The sequence below is a fragment of the Vanellus vanellus genome, assembly GCF_965231255.1.
Source record: "Vanellus vanellus genome assembly, chromosome: 1".
Classification (NCBI taxonomy): Eukaryota; Metazoa; Chordata; class Aves; order Charadriiformes; family Charadriidae; genus Vanellus; species Vanellus vanellus.
Window position 1 is genome coordinate 45,101,385 of NC_138905.1, and position 18,855 is coordinate 45,120,239.

The 18,855-nt window shown below is 42.7% G+C and overlaps 1 protein-coding gene across 2 annotated transcripts in view; it reads right to left on the reverse strand.

Annotated features, from left to right (window-relative positions):
- Positions 1-12,047, reverse strand: part of LIN7A (lin-7 homolog A, crumbs cell polarity complex component) — a gene marked incomplete at its 5' end in the record, with an annotated part of 47,565 nt that extends 35,518 nt beyond the window's left edge. For both annotated transcript variants that reach the window (XM_082498546.1, XM_082498547.1), the window contains one exon: positions 11,750-12,047. In XM_082498546.1, coding sequence (XP_082354672.1) covers positions 11,750-12,047 — 298 coding nt within the window. The remainder of the gene's footprint in view (positions 1-11,749) is intronic.
- Positions 12,048-18,855: the final 6,808 nt, after the last annotated feature.

Genomic DNA, 18,855 nt, shown 5'->3' on the forward strand with positions numbered 1-18,855 from the left:
TTTATTTGCAGGGAAAGCAGTGCCACCTGTGATCCAAATACAGACAGCGAAGTGCACAGAGACCCCTCCATCCAGCATCCTCTACACCACAAAAGCCCTTCAGGGCCCTCTTCAGCAATTTCAGTCACTTATGCTGTTTCAGACATTCTGCCTGAAATAATACTGCCGTTTCAGGCATACTGCTCCTGAATACTCTGCTTAGCTTGTTCGAAGGTAACATTCAAAAGGTTCCCTTAAATGAAAAAATATGCTCATCTATGTTCTCTGAACCTCAAAATGTCTACAATGTCTGAATAATCTCCCCCACTTCCCACTCTCCTAAGTTTTAACTAGTGATTTCTGTTCTTCTTCTCAGCTAGGGATTTTCATAGCCTTAACTTACCATGAAGGGGCATTGGGTGAACAGGATTTGCTTTACTTTGGTCAATCTTCTTAGCATATTCATTACTCTACACAGATAGAGCCAGTCCTCAATTTTTTTCCTTGAAGCCTTACATAACTGATGTAAGTCACGGGAGCATCTTTGTCAGCAATTTTCAGATTTTGTTTGCGTTGTGTGTGTGTGTATGTGAGAGACAGAGAGTTCCTAAAGCTATTAAGAGTTCATCAGATACTTAGAGAAAGTGGCTTAGTACTCTCCCATTTCCATTGTTGCTTTTTAAAGGAATAACAATAAATCACAAAACAGTAAAGACAGAATTAATGGGTAATTCAGGATCATTTCAATATGATGAGTTTCACTGGCTTAATTCGAGTCCTGAAGAGCAATAATGCAATTCAGAATTTTCAGAGACGGGCATTTAAAATTCACCTTAAAACCTAATAATTTTTAAACCCTGATATAATTTTTCTTCTTCCAAATCATTAGTTTCATTGCAATGTCTAAAGTCAGGATGAGGAGGTGCATAAATATGAGTTTGAAAATTTTCACCAGAGTATTTTGCCATCTGTGCGAAACCAAGAAATTACAGATACACTATCCCTTTACATTTGACAGCACCTACTGCTTTTGTATAGAAGGCTATGTCCAATACATAGCATCGGTGTGAAAACAAGTTACCAAATTACCCTTTAAGAGGAAAGATTACAAATAAAGCTGAAAATGCAATGAATAGAAGCACATTGAAAACTATGGTATTTTCTAACTCAGTTTAAAACAGAATGTCATGAGTTTTCCCCAGCATCAGCTGTAGAGAAAAGGGAAGGAAAGTTAAAATTCCCTTTTTTTCCTTTGTATATAGTTTTGACTTTACATTGCTTAATCATACCTGCTCTTTGTGATCATATCTATGATTTAGAGCTAGCCACTCACTGCTGAATAGAACAGATGAGACACGATCCTAGTCGTTTTTTTGACTAGGGATAGTTGGCTACAAATATAATACAAAAAGGCAACAGTTTCTTTTGTATTCAAATAAATATATATTCTATATAATTAATATATTTTATATATTCATTCCTTAAATAAAAAACATATTAATCCTTGTTAATAAATAAATAAAAAAACCCATATTAATCCTTAATTCCTTCCTGCAGCAGGCAGGATATTTTGTAGTTTCAGACTTTGTGGGTTTTATTTTAATTTTCAGTCTTTCTGTAAGTATTTTTTTTTAAAGAGAGATCTCAGGTGTTTAAAGCAGTTATTTGCCTACGCAGGACATGCAAAACGGTTTTCTGTCCGATTTCCTGAAACTATGAAATGACAAAAAGAAAATTCTTTGAAGCAAAGCTATAACTCCCTGAGAAATTCAGTATGGTGAATAGACTGGCCGTCATGAATTTATTCAATAAAGTTATTTTCACAAGTTGAACTATGTGAAAGCAAGGGATCTATCTACTGCCTCCTATAGTCATAGATAACTTGTAAAGAGATACGTTGATAACTCTCCACCAGCCTCATCTGTCTCCTCATCACATCACTTGATCTTGTAGGTCAGTTCTGCCTCAGCAGACATCGCTCACCATGCTGGAGTGGAGCTGCTTTAAACACTAGACAAAAGCACACTGGACACTTTGCTGAAACTGCACACATAAACACTTTACAGATTCTGATCCCAGATTAAAAGAAAACAAGGCTAGCACATTAACATACCCCAAGGACCCTACTTAATAGAATACTTGCTTTTGTGTTTTAAACCACAAGCATGCAGAGAAACACATTAAAATCAGTGAAGGAATTACAAATTTGAATAAGGTAGAGAAGCAGAAAACAGAAATAGCTACAATGAATAAGCTTGCCTGAACAAAGAAAAACAGGATGAAAAACAACACACTCTTCTTGTAGCTGAAATCCATTCTCTAGCTCCCCTACCTAAGCAAAAGCAAGTACTTATGCATCCTATGTGCACATCACAAAACAAAAGCATTGGCCATATGGGCAACCTCATGTCTTTCCCACACTGATACTTTCAGCGTGTGTTTTTCTTTTGCATCAGAGAGATTTTTGTTGGCAGGGAAGAAGACGGGAAGAGGGAAAGAAAGGCCCCAACAGGTGTCTCGCAAAGGGAGGTAAGGTTAACTTTGGGATGCTAATTCTCCTTCACAACAGGCATCGTGTTTGAGCCAAAGCAGTAACTCTCACTTTCTTCTCTGCTCATATGTCATTACTAGAATCTCCTGCTGCCTCTCCTCAGTTCTTATCTCTCCAGCTAATCTTAGTCTTAAATCTTTTTTCTGTTATTACCAGAAAGATGAGAAATATGGCTGTGGGCTACTGGCAATTGTACATAGTGACAATACAAATTGTCACTTGAGGTCTAGCATCACAATTTTATCTTCTGTTTTTCTAGGTGGTTTGAAACTCCAGTGAGACAACTGTCAAAAGGTGGCATTTGTGCAATACAATGAATGCAACGCAGTCGTTACATACACATACCTAACACAACTTTTATCTGTAGGCTCAGGTAACAAGAAGAGAGTTAATATTATCTCTTCAATTTTAGTGGATTTAAGGATATTGCTTTTTGCAGATTGAATCCCTCTGGTAGCTGGCTACATACTAGTCATTTCTCAGGAAGGGAAAAAAACCTGTTCTTTGAAAGTGTGTATGTGAAAAGCTGCAACAGCAGAAGAAAGCAATATAAATAAAATCATTTATTAATAAATCCCTGCAAAACTAGGTGGTACAGATACACTGCTGGTAGATGTCAATAACTGGCTATTTTTAACTTTCAACTTTGAAACAAATATGACCTTACAAGAATGCTGTTACTATCCTGAATTGCTGCTGTAAGTTACAAACAAAACTTTGAAACAGAGAGCTCACTGTCACCATTGCGGTGCTGTTGCTTGGCGTCCTACGTGTTGAACAATGCTGAGAATAGGAGCAGGAGAACTGGAAGTCATTTTGGGTTGCGGCCTGATTTCACAAGGTATCTACCTAAGATATGAGGAGAATACCTCACACGGTTAGACTGTCAGCAAGCAAAATGTGCTGTATAAATTAGTAGAAACTCCAGAGCTACTACTATTGGGTTACAAGACTATCAGGCTACAGCAGGGATCAGACACACAACCATCTCTTTTTCCAAAGACCTCTTAATAAATTTTAAAGCCATTGTGCCTTCTACAAGTTCCTCTGGTCTGACTCTGTGTAACACGGAACAGCTATATTATCCTTTTGCTCCTGTGCCGATTCAGTAAATAGCATTTGACAAAAACACTGCTGCCAAATCTATTGGAAAGCGAAGAGATGATTGTAAATAAATTTCTGAGGGCTAAGACTGCTACTGATGGACACAGTCATCCAACTAATCTATTTCAAGTACATTCTTCCCCAATGCTTAACTGATTGTAGAGGGATTGATACCTTAAGGTTTAGGAGATTTACTCTTTTACAGAAAACATGGTTGAATAAGAAAATTAAAGAGTTAGTGGATGTGAAGGATTAGTGGTTAAACAAGGGCCTCTATTGAAAAGAACCAGTAAAAATGTAATTTTGGCTCAGAAGAAATAAATTAAGAGCCTATTTTGGGCAACACTCTTCCTTATACAATTATCCGTGTTTATAGAGACACAATTAAAATCAATGCTTTGATGCTCTGTGCATTCATGGATACTTCATTGTTCCATCTTGTAAATAATAAAGAACAATCCTCCTTCAATCCCTTCTGGAAACAGAGTTTTATAATAAAAATTTTATCTCTCTTTTTAATGATTATTAGTTAAGTATCACTAAGGTAACAACTCATTATGGGAAGCGGTTTGCATTTCCTGGTAACTTAGTGGAATTAAATGAACCCCAAATTTCTCAAATGTAACCACTCTGTTTTGGACCCTGGTGAAACAAGTTCTCAAATAAGTACATACACCTCCCTCTGTATTTAACATATCTAAGATCTGAGTTTGTGGTTTAAATACTCAGGAAAATATTGTTAGTATGTAAATGTGCATTTCTGAATAGAATCTTTTCATCTGAATAGAGAATTAACAGTCAAACGTTTCTCATTCAGAGGCTGAGTCTCCGGCAAATATCTTAAAAGAAGATTAAGCTGACTGAGATTAACTTTGAAAATGCCTGGATTTATACATATATGTACAGCTTACAGCACATTAGTAAACATTATTTTTAAAATGTCAAAAATGCATCATGTGAAACAAATTAACTGTGCGTGATGGAAGGCGGACTTACAAATTTACAATTACGTGCTTCTCAAAACACTATGTGCATTTGCTTGGTTTCCTCTTAAATCCTCAACTTCTCATTATTTGTGCTTCTAATGAGTAACTAAAATCAGTAGTTTTGCATAGTTCATATTTCAAATTCTGTTGCATTACCTGCAAGAACATTATTTTGTATCTGAATAACACAGGACAGCCAAAAGCTTTTATTTATATCTTTTTGCACTTGCATGAGTGTCATCTATGTTAAGGAGAGATGTGCATGCACGTGTCTTGAAACAGGGAACTCAAAGGACAAATTATCCTCTGTACAAAGCTAATGACTTTAGTAATTTAGACGTTTTTAAAAAAAGTTTCTGCCTGATAACACCATCAGAGGGGTCCAACTCAAGCCATAGGATGGAATTAAGCAAATTGTTTACTTACAATTACATTAAGACGTTAAACATTTTTTCTGTCGTTACACAACTGTCTCTCAGACATCAATGTGAAACTGAAGTTTGCAGGATCCAGCATGGGGATGTTATTTATAAAATAAAACCTTCTTTTTCAACATTATCTGCAGATAGAGAGTATACATTTACTATGTACAAAAATAGCATCCCTTGCGTTTTCTAACAGTGTTCCAAGAGTGTTAATGACTTGCGACTTGTTGCCAATGGTGAATCCCACACCTGTGCAGAGGCTTGTCAAAGCCTCCATTCACTTCACCCAGCTGCAGGAGCAGGTCCTCTTTGAAGGATCAGAAGCAGGACACACGCAGGCAAGCTCAGCTTACCACTTTGCTCTACACAGGATAAATTCAGATAGACTGAAATGATTAATTCACTGCTACCGTGTCTTAGGAATATTTTCAGCCTGATGGAGCAGGAGGAACACAAGGTCCCCGCACAGTCACCAATCGACCATGAGCCTGGCTGCTCTCTCAAAGGCACCTCACAAACATTTCCTGATCCAGCTTCTGTAGAGATCCACCTTATTATCAGCTATGTGTTTCTGAAGGAAACATGACTGGAAATTTAAGATATTCCCCCTCTACACTCCACAAAGGTGACAACGTTAAAAGATGACGCGAATTTTGTAGCAGATGTTTCTGTGTGTCTGCACACGGGCGCAGCTCTCTGACGACCGGCAGCGCCAGGGTCCTGCACCACTTGCTGCACACTGACGACAGTACCATGAACTTTCATTCGTTTCCACCTGCGGCGCCCTGACAAAACTCAATTTCCACACCACCGTGAGTGGCTCCAGCTGGAGAACAGGGCCCTCTCTGGGAGGGTGAGGCCGGCCGAAGGGGTGTGCTCCTGTGCCGCCATGTGCCCCAGCACCTCTTCGGGTCAGGCCCGCACAGCCAAAGACATTTAAGCTAGACATGTGCATTTAACTTTTCAAGCCATACATTTTTACACTGCTCATGAAAACCAAAGATGACACATAGGTAGGTACTTGCTCCTACTCCAGCTCCAGAGCTCCAGGAGGGATGGCTGAACTGCACGCTTAACTAACAAACGCTTCAACTGCATGGTTCCTCACAAAATGTCCCCAGTCCTCACCCATAAATCAGCAGCTCAATCTGCTTACCTTAATCCATTCCTTCATAAAAATACATTAAAAAAATAATCAAATAAATGTTGACACACTGGTGTAAAAAGAACCCGAAACACTTCAGTCTGTGAACAGACATCACTTTTTTTTCTGTTCCAACAAACAATAGGGCTTTTTTTTCCCCTTGGAAGAATGAAATTTGGTTATTTATACGTCCTCAGTTGGCATACCAAGCAGAGAAATGTTAGACTTAAAGTGTGTGGCACTTGCAGAAGTATTTTTCAATTTTAGCACGCTAAGCTGAAGAGCAAGAGAAGACATCCCTGTGACAGACAGGGAGCCAGGTGGGGAGCAGCACATCGCTTAGCACTGCTCCACAGGGCTTCACCCCCCGTGAGAGAGATCTGGCCTTACGCTGTCAAGGGCTGTATTTCTCACTGTATGAATCTGATTTTCTCTTCCTGATAAGTACTTTATATATTTTTTCCCAAGACAATATACATTACACTAATACATGCACAGTCTACCACAACTTACGTTCCAATACAATTTCTGTTACATACATACATATGGGCATAGACAGGGAAAAAACATCATTTATGTAGGTTGGGAGAATGTAATGAGAAGAAAAAGGACAAGAAGAGGAGAGGAAGAAGGAAGGAGGAGTACTCTAGCAATAAAAATATATATTAATGGTCAGGCGCCATCCAGTACCACATGCTAGAGTTTGTCTACCACCTCTAACAGCTGATGGTGATTCCAAGCCCATTCGTATTCTTATTTATCGTCACTGAACATCATGCTTTACACAGGATTTTCAGGAAGTTTTCTGACATCTCCACTCCACTGGAAAAATATTTGTTTGAATTCATAAAAAAACAACACAGCTCAGTTACGCATTACAGCTCAACAGCAAAACGTCTTTCCAGTTTCCAGTTTCCAAGGATATATTTGAAAGCAAGAAATTTGGTTGTCAATAGCCAATAGCTATGACCTTGTTATGAAACTTCACAGGGATTAAAATATCAGCACTGTATACTCAGTCTATTCAAATTTCTTCTTTCATCCTCAGTCACATGAAGAAGCGAAACCATCAGTGACATGAATAGTAACTATATAAGGAAAAACGTAATAGGACATGGATTATTAACAAAAGACAGTTGAAAGCCCCCCTTCACATGAAAAGATATTCCCTTGCTCTTAATCATGAGATGGTCTTTTCACAGGCTAATTGTATAATATCTTCAAAAACAAGAAGAACTTTTGAAAAGTGCCCTTTCAAAGCTGCCACTTTCATCGTCCTATGCGAGGAACAGGGACTGAGGTTTTGCAGCAATCTGAGCAAATACACGGTCAGTTTTCTTTCAGAGCAGATTTTCATCTTGGAGGGAAGAGCACAAGTAAGATTCTAAGTAAGATAAGCTTTATGAAAAATTTGCCAGACATTTAGCAAAATAAAGAAGTTCAGATAAGAGCAGAACATCTATTATACATCGCTAGAAAGACATCTGCTTCAATTTGCAGGCCTCCATATGACCACTCCTAAAATGAGTGCCAAGGGAAGCACAGAAATCTATTCCCTCCCGACGTATTTCTGGGAGCGCAATGGTACTAGCAGAAAATCCTTCCATCAGTCTGTGCTAACACACCCTTTAAGTGATCACACCGACAACAAGCTTCCTTTAATTTCTAATTGCTCACAATGTGTACCTGCAGCACCCAGGAACTCAAGGGAGGTCCTTGGAGAACTGCAAGGAGGCTGAGCTGGCTGGAAGAGATGATGCTGCTCTTGGAGAAGAGCAGAACATTGCTGCTGGATGTATATGCAGCGTCTGCAACATCAAGCTGGTGAGATGGCAACAGTCATGGGACAGTGGAAAACCACAGGATTAAAGGAGGAAATTGGGTTGCTGAACAGTGAAAATGGATAAGGGTTACGGGCAATGCACAGCACGATGGAGTTAACTGTGCTAAGACTGAGAAGAACTGGGCAACAGAAGATGGCACGTGAGGGAGACGTGGGGCTCTGGATAATAAAGGGGAAGGCAGCAGTTGCTAGTCATGGGGTAGGCTGAGGCAATGCCTCTGTGGAAGACAAAGGACGCTGAGAGGAGAGGCAAAGGCAGCACTGCCTGTCCCATGCAGAGAAGGACGAGATACAAGATATGACGAGTGGTATTGCCAATTCAAACAAATACTGTTGGAAAATGCCAACTAACTGCAATCAAAGTTGTCCGTAACCAAAATCAGTATCAACCAAATTCTTGATAAAGAAATACATGTGGAAGAAGTAAAAAAAATAATTGTACAGGTGTTTTTAAACACTTCCCTTTTGGTTTGGAGTGACCGCTTTATTTTTTTTTAATGGAGGTAAATTAAACTGGGAACATACTTAAAAATCCCTAACCTTGAACATAAAATGAAAAAAGAAAAAAAAATCCTAGCCTTAATTTCATGCTTGTCATTTTATGAAAGGTAGCACTGTAACTTTTCATTTCAACCTGTAACAAGGTATAGTTTTCAAAATCTATAACATGAACTCTCAATTGGGCTAAAAAAACCACCCCAGTTAGCTCTGATGGGCACCAGGGATTATTGATGGGGTGGTATTGATTCAGGATGTAAGACATTTGCAATAAGGATATTAAGGGTGCACTATTTTTACAGAGAAGACTTATTTGGCTGTTGGAAGATGCCCCACAGGCAGGCTCTTCCCCCTCCCAGAGCTCCCAAATGCTGGGGCCACCCTCCCTAAGCGGCACCCACATGTAGCTCCACTGCTTTACATTTCCTCCCTGAAACAGTTGCCGATTCTTTCCCCTCCTCCCAACAGAGCATCACGCAAAGGTCAGGCAAAAGCCTTTGAGATTAAATTGTAAGTGATTAAAATTTCCATTATTTTGTGAACTTGTTCCACATATTAAAGAGCCCTAATGGAACTTGCACACATTTTTGCAGGTAGAAAGGCACATGATGACAGGAATTAAGGAAATTAATTCCTGTGCTTTGGACTGAAGTAATCTTCCAGAATGTAATTGGCTTTCAATCATTCACACACAACATGCCCTTCACCTTTAAATGATAATTCATGGTACCATACAGGTTTTGAATTCTATTTATGTCAGGCTTTAAGAAAGTTCCCATCTCCGTACTAGAATACAGTGTATATGTTTTGTCCAGGAAGAGACCACATCAGAGTGTAATTCAGATTTCTGATGTGTGTATCTATATGATGTTTTACCGTTTTGGTGACCCATAGCAGGGTGAAATGCAGGAGATTCCCTGGCCAGACATCAAGCAACAATTCCCTCAGCAATGCAAGGTTATTAATGCCGCCTCTCCTGAAACACTTGCTAGTTTCTCGCTGTGCTGAGCTCTCTGTGGGACATGGCAAAGCAGATATAAGTGTACAAGACTTTTCAGGGCTGCACCTAGATCACAGCAGAGCTGTGCAAAGCATAGTGACAGTAAACATAGCTGCGTCTGCTTTAATAAAACCAACAGAAATCTGGAAAATCTCACCATGTAGCACCTTCCTTCTTCTATGGCTGTGAAAGAAAGACTACAGAGGAAATAACTGGAAGCACTGGCCTTGGTCTAGTTGCTTCTGGGGTTGCTTCAGCTTACCCGCTTCAATTGACGTAGCAGCAACATGTTATAGGTGAGAAAGTGTATCACTCTGACGAAATGGCCATCTGCAGGCCAGGTGCAGTATTTAAATCTATTTCTTCTTGTCTGTATTTTCCTTTTGCACGTCACATCCTATCATTCTGTGATGTTTTACCTCCCTCGCACTAATATCGGCCTTGGCCGACAACCAGGGAGACTATAATGTTGGCACCGCTGCCAAATGGTTAGGCATATCCTGGACACAGACAACAGATGCTTATATTTAAATTGGGACTAATTTGCATTTTTGTGTATTGTGGATTTTTTAAAGCATAGTCTTAGTAATGCAAAGGAATGTGTGATTCTGAAATAGTAATACTTTCCTTTGAAAAGCCAGGTTTGCTAATGGATTGCCATCTGTTCAACCCTTTGCCAGGAAATAGATTTGTCCTGCTTACTGAAAACAGTATTAGGGTGAAACTGTAGATTACACAGTGGATTTCTGAGCAGTTTAATTTAAAATGTGCTTTGTTATTTCAGTAAGAATAACTTTAGATTCTCCTTTTCTACTAATATTGGAATTTAAGTCATTCAGCAAACTGTACTTTCAGTACTCTGTGGGCTGTTTTGCTCTCAGCTGGGTTCCAGTAAAGGTGCCTGCCTTATCATTTTGAAACTCTGTTCATCGGATTTCTTTTGCATAGGATTCACAGCAAGAAGCTCTCTATCTTGCTTTGAAAGCCCATCTTAATCCCCTGGAAAAACAAAAAATTTAAAAAACGAAGGCACTGGCCTCAATCATGCTTTCAAGAGTACAAGATTTATACGTGCTGGGAGCCTCTCGGAGTCACTGGGTGTAAGTTACAAAGAAGGAAGGATGCCCCGGCAATTCAGGATGCTGTATTGGGAGCTGTTGGACCTCTCTAACTGATGGAGCCAAAGGAGCAAAACAAATCAGGACAGCAAGTTACTCTCCTCTGTAACCCACAGAAATCTAACAACACTTCTGCTTGGCTGAGCCTTATTAGGGGCACAAATGCACCGCGACGGAGAGGTCCGATTTTTACAGCCTGGAGGCAAAAGCTGAATTTTGACGGAACTTCACGATTTCGACACCCTCTGACATTACCTCGGTGAGGTTACCGACTCAGTCAGTCTCAAGGCCGGCAAAACACCAGCCGCCCTCCCTACCCGGACCGAACAGTCGCCGACAGGAACCGGCAAACGCGCTGTTCTATAGGGCAACACCATTAACAAACTGCCGCCACTGCTCTCTTCCCCGCACCCCCCCCCCCCCTTCTTCGCCAGACGACCCCCTCCCCCCACCCCCCCCACCCCCCGCAAAACGCCGCATTTTGCCGACCAACGACTCTCTCCTCGGGAGGTGCGACCTCTCAACTCGCTGCCAGGAACAGCCGGCCGGAGCCGCTGCACCCCCAAACCAAGGAGCATCCCCGCCGCCGAGCCGCCTGCGGGGGCGGCAGCGCGGGTGCCCCCGGCGCCGAGCCACGGGGACGGTCGCCCACGGGGGAGCCCCGCAGGGCGGAGGCGGCACCGAGGAGTGTCCCCGGCGGAGCGGTGCGCTGACCGCGGAGCCACATTCCCTCTCCCGCCGCGGCGGGATGGCAGCCTTACCCGACCCCCTTCCCACACACACACACACACACACACACACACACACACACACACCCCGCCCTGCACCGCCCGGACAAAGTTTTATTTCCTCCATTTCATCCCTTCCCCTGCCTCCCACCTGAGCCCCGCGGGGAGGCGCCTCCCCACCGCTCTCCGCCACAGCCCCACACGCCGCGGAACCGGCGGAGCCGCCGCGGCAGCCCCCGCCGCCCAGCCCCGCTGGGACTGCGGGGGGAAAGACCCCGCGCTGCGCTGCGCCGCGGCGGCCCCCTCTCCCCCCCGTCTCCTCCTCCCCGGGGAGGGCGAGGGGCAGCGGCGGGGCAGCAGCAGCCGCGCTTACCTCTGTCCAGCGTGAGCGGCTGGACCGCTGTCAGTGTCGCCATGTCTGCGGCGGGGCTGGAGCCCGAGTGACGCGCGGCTCCGGCACCGGCGTGGAGTGCGGGGAAGGGCGGGGAGGAGGCTGGCAAGGAGAGGGGGCGGAGGAGGAGGGTGGCTCCGTGGGAGGAGGAGGAGGAGGAGGAGGAGGAGGCGAGCGGGGCGGAGAAGGTGCCCAGGGGAAGGCGGCTCGCCACAGACGGGGCGCCGCGATGCTGCGGGCGCAGGGCGGCCCGGCGCGGGCCGGCGCGGGCTGCCGGCATCGCTGCGCCGCCGGAGCCGGGCCTGGCGGGAGGCCTCCGCCTCACCGCGCTCCCCTCAGGGCGGAGTGCCGGGGTCCCGCAGCCCGGAGGTGCCCGGGCCCTGCGCGGGGGTGGGAGGCGGGCCGTCGCCGGTCCCGCCGCCTCGGGGGTGCCGCAGCCACCGGCGATGGGAGAGAGGGGTGAGGGCGGGGAGCTCCGCAGCGCCGCGGGGCGGGGAGGATGGGCGGGGGCCGGGGCCGGCGGAGCGGCCTCGACTGGGCCGGGGGCGGTGGGGCGGGCCGCGCCGCCCCGTCCCGGGGCTGGGGGTCTTGTCAGCAGCAAGGGGGGACGGTGTGTCGGGGTGAGGCACCGCTCCCAGGGCTGGCGGCAGGGGATGAAAGGCGGGAGAGGGGCTGCTTGGCCCCGGCGCAGGGCCTCGGCCGACGGGACGTGTCCCGGAGAGGCCCTTTTGGACAGACCAAACTGCCGGTCCTGCCATCGGTCCGTCCGTCACCTCTTTCCTATCTGCTGGGTGCGGCCCGGCCATTCGCAAGGAAACCAACGTCCTCCTGTCATAAAGTGCACCCAGCACATCTCGGCGGTGTTGGGGTGAGCTGTCACGGCTACAGACTGGGAGGTTGGTCACGGACATGTGGTGGCCACTTCAGGCATCTTGCGTGTGCTTGGAGGCCTTCGCGGAAGACCGTCCGTGAAGGTGGAGTTTTCGCACTAGAGCTCTGCAGGGTTTGCCGGCAGCCCTCTGGTTGCCCACCCTCATCCTTCACATGGAGTGAAAGGAACCTGGTCAGCTGCTGTCTGAGAAAGGTCTGGCAGAGTCCCACAGAGTTTCTACTGCCTTCCCTACCAGGAACAACGCTGTAGAGGAATGACTGAGCAAAGAATGGCGTCCTCTTTGACTATTGCCCTGTGTAGTACCTGCCGTCTAGTGTTTGCCCAAGGAGCACTGGGACGTGGTGGAGCGTTGTCACTCCAAAGGGAAGGCAGCAGCGCTCTTCTCACCTACCCGAGATCTCACAAACCACAGGGGACTTGAAAGTATGGCAGTTCAAGGTTGCACATCAATGAAAGCTTTCAACTGCAACAGTAGTTAAGCACTGATATAGATAATTAGGGAAGCTGTGGAAATTTTGCCATTAAAAGTGTTTGGAGCAGATGAAAAATACATCTGGCCGCTTTAAAGTTAGAGAAGTTTAAATAATATATATGAACCACCCACTTCTGATAAACTGAATTCAGCACAAATTTCTCTAATTAATAAACAATAAACAGTAGTCCATTTGGGTATCTTGACAAGAAAATGTTTCAGTTGGCTAAAATATCAAAGTCAAGAAATCAGTTCCTGGCAAGCAGTCAGTTATTAAAATCAAAATTATCATAAGGATTTTATTATGCAGATTTTATGTACTTGCATAGCAGCTGGATTGACATAAAGTGCAACAGCTCCTCTTAAGTAGTCACATTACTGTATATTGGATTCGTAGTCCTGAACAGAGAAGAAGTACACATTTGGAGCTATAACAACCTAATGTGACAACTCTCAAACTGTTATGACACTTGAAAAAAAATCTATTACAGATATAAAGGTGTGTTTAAATAATATTAAAAGTAAGGTGCCAAGTTAATTACCCAACCAGGTTGCTTTCCATATAGGACTTCATAGCCTTCAGACTTGCTCTTTTAAACTGCCATCTTGTGAACAGACATTTTGAAGCAAAATACAGTTATAATGATAACTTTTCTGTTAATAAATATGTAGTGCTATTGCCAAATTTTTAGAAATGTGTAACTTTAGAAAAATGAATTTTGGGGTTTTAGCAGGGTGCCTGTGGAAAGCAATAAGCTGCTTCTGTATTTATCCATTTTCTATCTACTGCTGGTCAGATTTCGTGTGCTCTGCCACAGGGGCTAATTGGCACTTGGATGAGAGACTTGAATGGGAGTATTAGCTGCACTCAAGGAAGATGAAAAGCAGCATTTGCTGAAATTAAACATTTCCTAATCAGCATAGCTGCATAGTTAATGCTTGAGAATGTTAAAGACCTAGCTGAGGAATATTATAAGTGTCTGAACTTCGAAAATTGCACAAGTTGTCCGGCTGAATTCGCCAACTGGAGAAAGGGCGGCGGAATGAGGCAGGGAGCTGTGCAGTAGCTCTTGCTTTCCAGGGCTGATTACCAGGAGAAATAGTGGACTCTCATAGCAAAAGTTAGCAGTCAGAGAGAATAAGTGCCAGCCAGCCTGCCGTCTTGGAAGGTGGTCCTTGGAAAGAAGGACCAGATACTTGAAACAGAAACAACTGGTCTGGCTCCCAGTTGTCTTCTTGGTTCCTGGGGCTGAACTGGAGCTTTTAATTCAATATCACATGATGTGTATTAAGCTAATGAAACCAGACTGAATTAAGAGATTTTATATCATATGGATGGGAAACTGGCTTACTGACACATCTTCAACATGTAGTCAGTGGCCAGGTGCCAGTCAACAAGGCTATTGCTAATAGGATGCTTGGAAACTTTTTCTGGCTAAATTATTAAGCAAAATGTAGTTTTGTTCAAAGATGTAAAATGTGGATATAAAGGCTTCAGTAGCTATGCTTTTAGATAACACAGGTCATATATAAAATAAAAAAAATACTGTGAATGTGGGTAAACCTTGAAACAAGTTGTCCATAGAGGCTGTGAAATCTTCATCCTTCAAGATTTTCAAGCCTGACTGGGAAAGGACCTGGGCAACCTGCTCTTACAGTGAAGTTAGCCCTGCTTTGAGCAAGAGGCTGAACTGGATATTCTTCAGGTCCTTTTCAACCTAAATTATTCTATGGTGCTGTAATAAAGTGTCCGAATTACTCGTAAAAATCCTCTGAATAGCTGGACTATATTTTTTGATTTGAAAAATAATGTGTTTTAATGATGCTGCAAGCAAGCGATGAAGAACGCAATGGTTACTTTGAGGACTGGAGGTTATTTTTGGGAGGGGTGTTCTTATATATCTGTCTCAACGTTATGGTCTCGGTGCGATGTTGCCAAAAGGGCTGATGTGATCCTTGAATATGTAAAAAGAAGAATGGCAAATAGAACCAGGGAAACGGTCTTTCTTGTGTACATAGCATCCATAAAACAACTGACAGGAATACTGTGTCCAGATCTGGTGTTTTCCTTTCAAGATGGAAAATCAGTTTTGACGTGAGGTTTAAGGACCTCAGTCAAAGCTTATCAAAGAAAAGGGCAAGAAGGAACTGAATCACTGTGTGTAGGTCCATGTGTATAGAAGAGGCGTAATAGTGGAAGTATTTATAGTCTTTAAATTTATAGTCTTATGACATAAGGTGATCCCATGACTGGAAGTGTAACAGATTCAACCTTGAGTAAGATGTACTATTCTAGCAATAAGGATAACATAGGGACCAATTACTCACATTGTTTGATATCTTAACAAAAATCAGTCTTTCTAAAAGGCTTGCTTTGATCTAACTTCTGAAGAAAAATAGAATGGCTGAGGTATTCAGGAGGTTAGATGAGATAACAATTGTGATCTATTACTCCCATGACTTTTATGACCCTTTGGCTTCCCTCAAGAACTGGTGCTACAAGGGCCAGAGAATTATTTCTACACAGCACAGTGCAATGCAGCGCAGAAAAAACCTAGCACAGCTCTGAACACGCTCGTTGGCTGCCAGGGTAGCACATATTCCCTTGTCCTAAGCTTTGCGTGGGATAACTAATGCACTGGAACTAGGATGCTGCCCCATGACTGCCGTACTGTGGTAAATGAGCTATTAGCTTCAGTACCAAAGCCACCTCTAACAGAGGTGGAAACCCTGTTTCTGGTGGCTACAGAGGTGTGTGGCAAGAAGCCATACCACAGTGGCACAGCTAAATCTGTGTGTGGGTTACATGGCACTGTGTTACACCTTTTCGCTGTATTCTGGATATTAGTCATTGGACTAAGTGTCTTGTCAGGGCTAAATTTCACCTTGGGTACTTGCTACCTACCTTTCCCATGAAATTTGTTTGCTGCAGGACTTTTCACACCCAGCTTTACATTGGAAAGTTTGTTGGGCAGCTGCTTTATTTCACCCTGAGGCTACAAAATAGAGAATTTATATTACATACTATAGTTATATCTTGTTTGTGCCCCTTTTTGTTAAATGCAATGTGTTACTCCACTGCTCTTGTATCATCTTGATAGCTCTGGGGAATACTGCACACTATTTGCAGGATGATCAGCTGTAGCAGTCGTTCCTCCATCAAGCACAGTTTGATCATGTTTGCACATTGCATGAAACTCCGGGTTATTTCAGAGAAGATTACAGGTACAGAGAACTTTCAAGACCCTAGATCACACCTTAGGACCGATTCAGAACATTGCATTCGGCCTTTTTTTTGGTGTTAACCACTAGCTTCAGTTGTGCCTTGCACTTCGGCACAGCTAAAAGCAGAGATTGCAGGAGTGTGAATTCTCAGAAGACTCAGGATTTTTGTCATCATTCAGATTTGCTTTTTGAGTGGCATTTTGCATCTACAGGGGAAAGAATCCTTCATTTTTCAAAATTCATTGGTTATTTCCATGCAGTTTCCATGGCAGAACTTGCTGTTTGAGACATCTAATGGTTTAACAGCAGTTTGTTTATTGGGCAAAAAACTTCATCGGTTTCCCATAAGAAATGTGATTTAGTGCTTTCTACGAATTATATGCATTACTCACATGTACAGTTCATTTTGTCCCGGGAGAGCCATATAATTTCAAATAATATTTCAGGTGAGTTGGAAGGTCCTACTACAGGTGCATAGCTGTGTATAGTTCAGTACTTTTCCACCGTACCACCCTGTACCACAGGACTGTACTTTCCTACAGGACTCATTTTACAATGTAACATCGTGTAATGGATTACTTTTTGTAGATAGTGCAATTACTGTTTTCCCAAACACTGAATTGAATTTGGGCTTTAAAAATACTTTATTTTTTCTGGTTTTGTTAAAGATTCAGCTCCAGTTGACAACAAGGAGAACAGGATCAAGCTTTGCTGAAAATCTTGTTGGGCTACATTGAAATTCAGGTGGAGGGTCTACTCAGTCCAGTGAGATTCTACAGTTTCCAGTGAGCTTCTATAGAAGCCTGTAAGTCTATGTAGTGTCTTTAAAAATAACTACTGCAAAAGCTAAGAAAAGCAAACCTGTTGCTGGTAGGCTTATGTTTTCTGGTTGGAGAAGTGGGCTGCACCTTAGTGATCAGGGTTCACCCTTTCTTTTCAGCAGGGAGGCAGTTTAAAAGCAGTTACAAATCAGACCTTCAATCCATGATCACCTTTGGATACCCTTGAAATCTGAAACTTGAATCTATTTCCCTTTGTTACGATGACTTACTTATTTTGACTGTTTAAAGGACTAGGTCTCTACCTACAGTTTGTCAAGTCCTTTAAGAAGAGTATAAATTGTGAGAAGAGTGTAAATTTCCCACAGACATCTCCAGTTAGCTAATTTTATGCCAGTTCAGGCTTCATCTGCAAGCACCATACCTGTAGTCTTAACATGCCCATAATATATTAATTCACGCATTTGAATAACTGAATAAAAGCATTGATTTGCCCTTCTCGTAGACCAGCATAATGAATTATCCACCTACCTTCTTTGCCCAGTATATCAATATACATTTTGGATAGAATTTTTGGATCAATGTGATTTCTTAACAAGAGTCCTGTGAGTGAAAAAAAAAAAAAAAGCAGACTTGTCTGTGGGAATATATTTATTGATTGTGTTTCACTGGGTTTCTCATTGTTTCCATCAAAACATTCCTATACAGAATGATGACAGGGAAAGAATATGTGGTCATGAAACAGATACTTACCTTTAAAGGAATTTAAAGCAGCAGAACATGTAATTTTGGATAGCTTTAGAATTATCGGTGGTGAACTAATAGTGATAGTTACACAGAGGTGCATAGTCAAGTATGTAGGTGTAGAGAAAAAAAAGAAGTGCAAGGACAAACCACAATTCCATAAAACTGCCGCAGCTAATTAATTTGGGAGTATGAACAGTGCAACAGATGACACTGGCTATCAACCTTGTATTTCCTGAAACTCTTAGCCCTGTGTTAATTTTCATGTGAGATTGGTGACATTATGATATGCATCTGATAATGGGTGGGACCTTGATTGCAAGGAGTTATTGTAATTAACTGTGATTTTAGTATACTCTGTAAGTACCTTTTTGAGCCATAAAATTAAAATATGATTAAAAAGCCCTTTTGGGATCCAGAGTGCATTTTCAGATTTTAATTAGGAAGTGAAGAAAAGCAAGATGCTTGCAAAGCTGATATGTTTACAGACATATGAGGTTTAAGTTAAGCTTAACTATTATCTGAAATCAACGATTACTTGATGAAGCTACACAGATAACCAGGTTTGTCAATCTGAGGATTAAAAAGCACCAACAAACCAGCAAAGAATAAAAAACTGGCAACTTGGAGAAACAGTGCTGTGACTAAAATGAAACTCGGCTGTATTTCTGTTTCAGTTCTGCTTTTTATTAAAAAAAGGGAAAAGATTAATTTTATTTTAGCTTTCAGAAGACAGTTAATGATTGTACTGAAGCTTTTCTCTGCTTTTTTAGTGACATGCTTACACGAGATGACAGTATTTAAGTACTGCTGGGGACCAGAACGTCAGGGCTACTGATGGCTGTTGTGGAGAATAATACTTTGTCTTCGAAAGGAAAGGGAGCCAAGGGGAAATATGATTAAGTTGTCTTGGTCTTCGAAGCAGTTTAATGATCATCTCTGCTTCTCCAATCAACATTACTTCAGGGCTGATCTG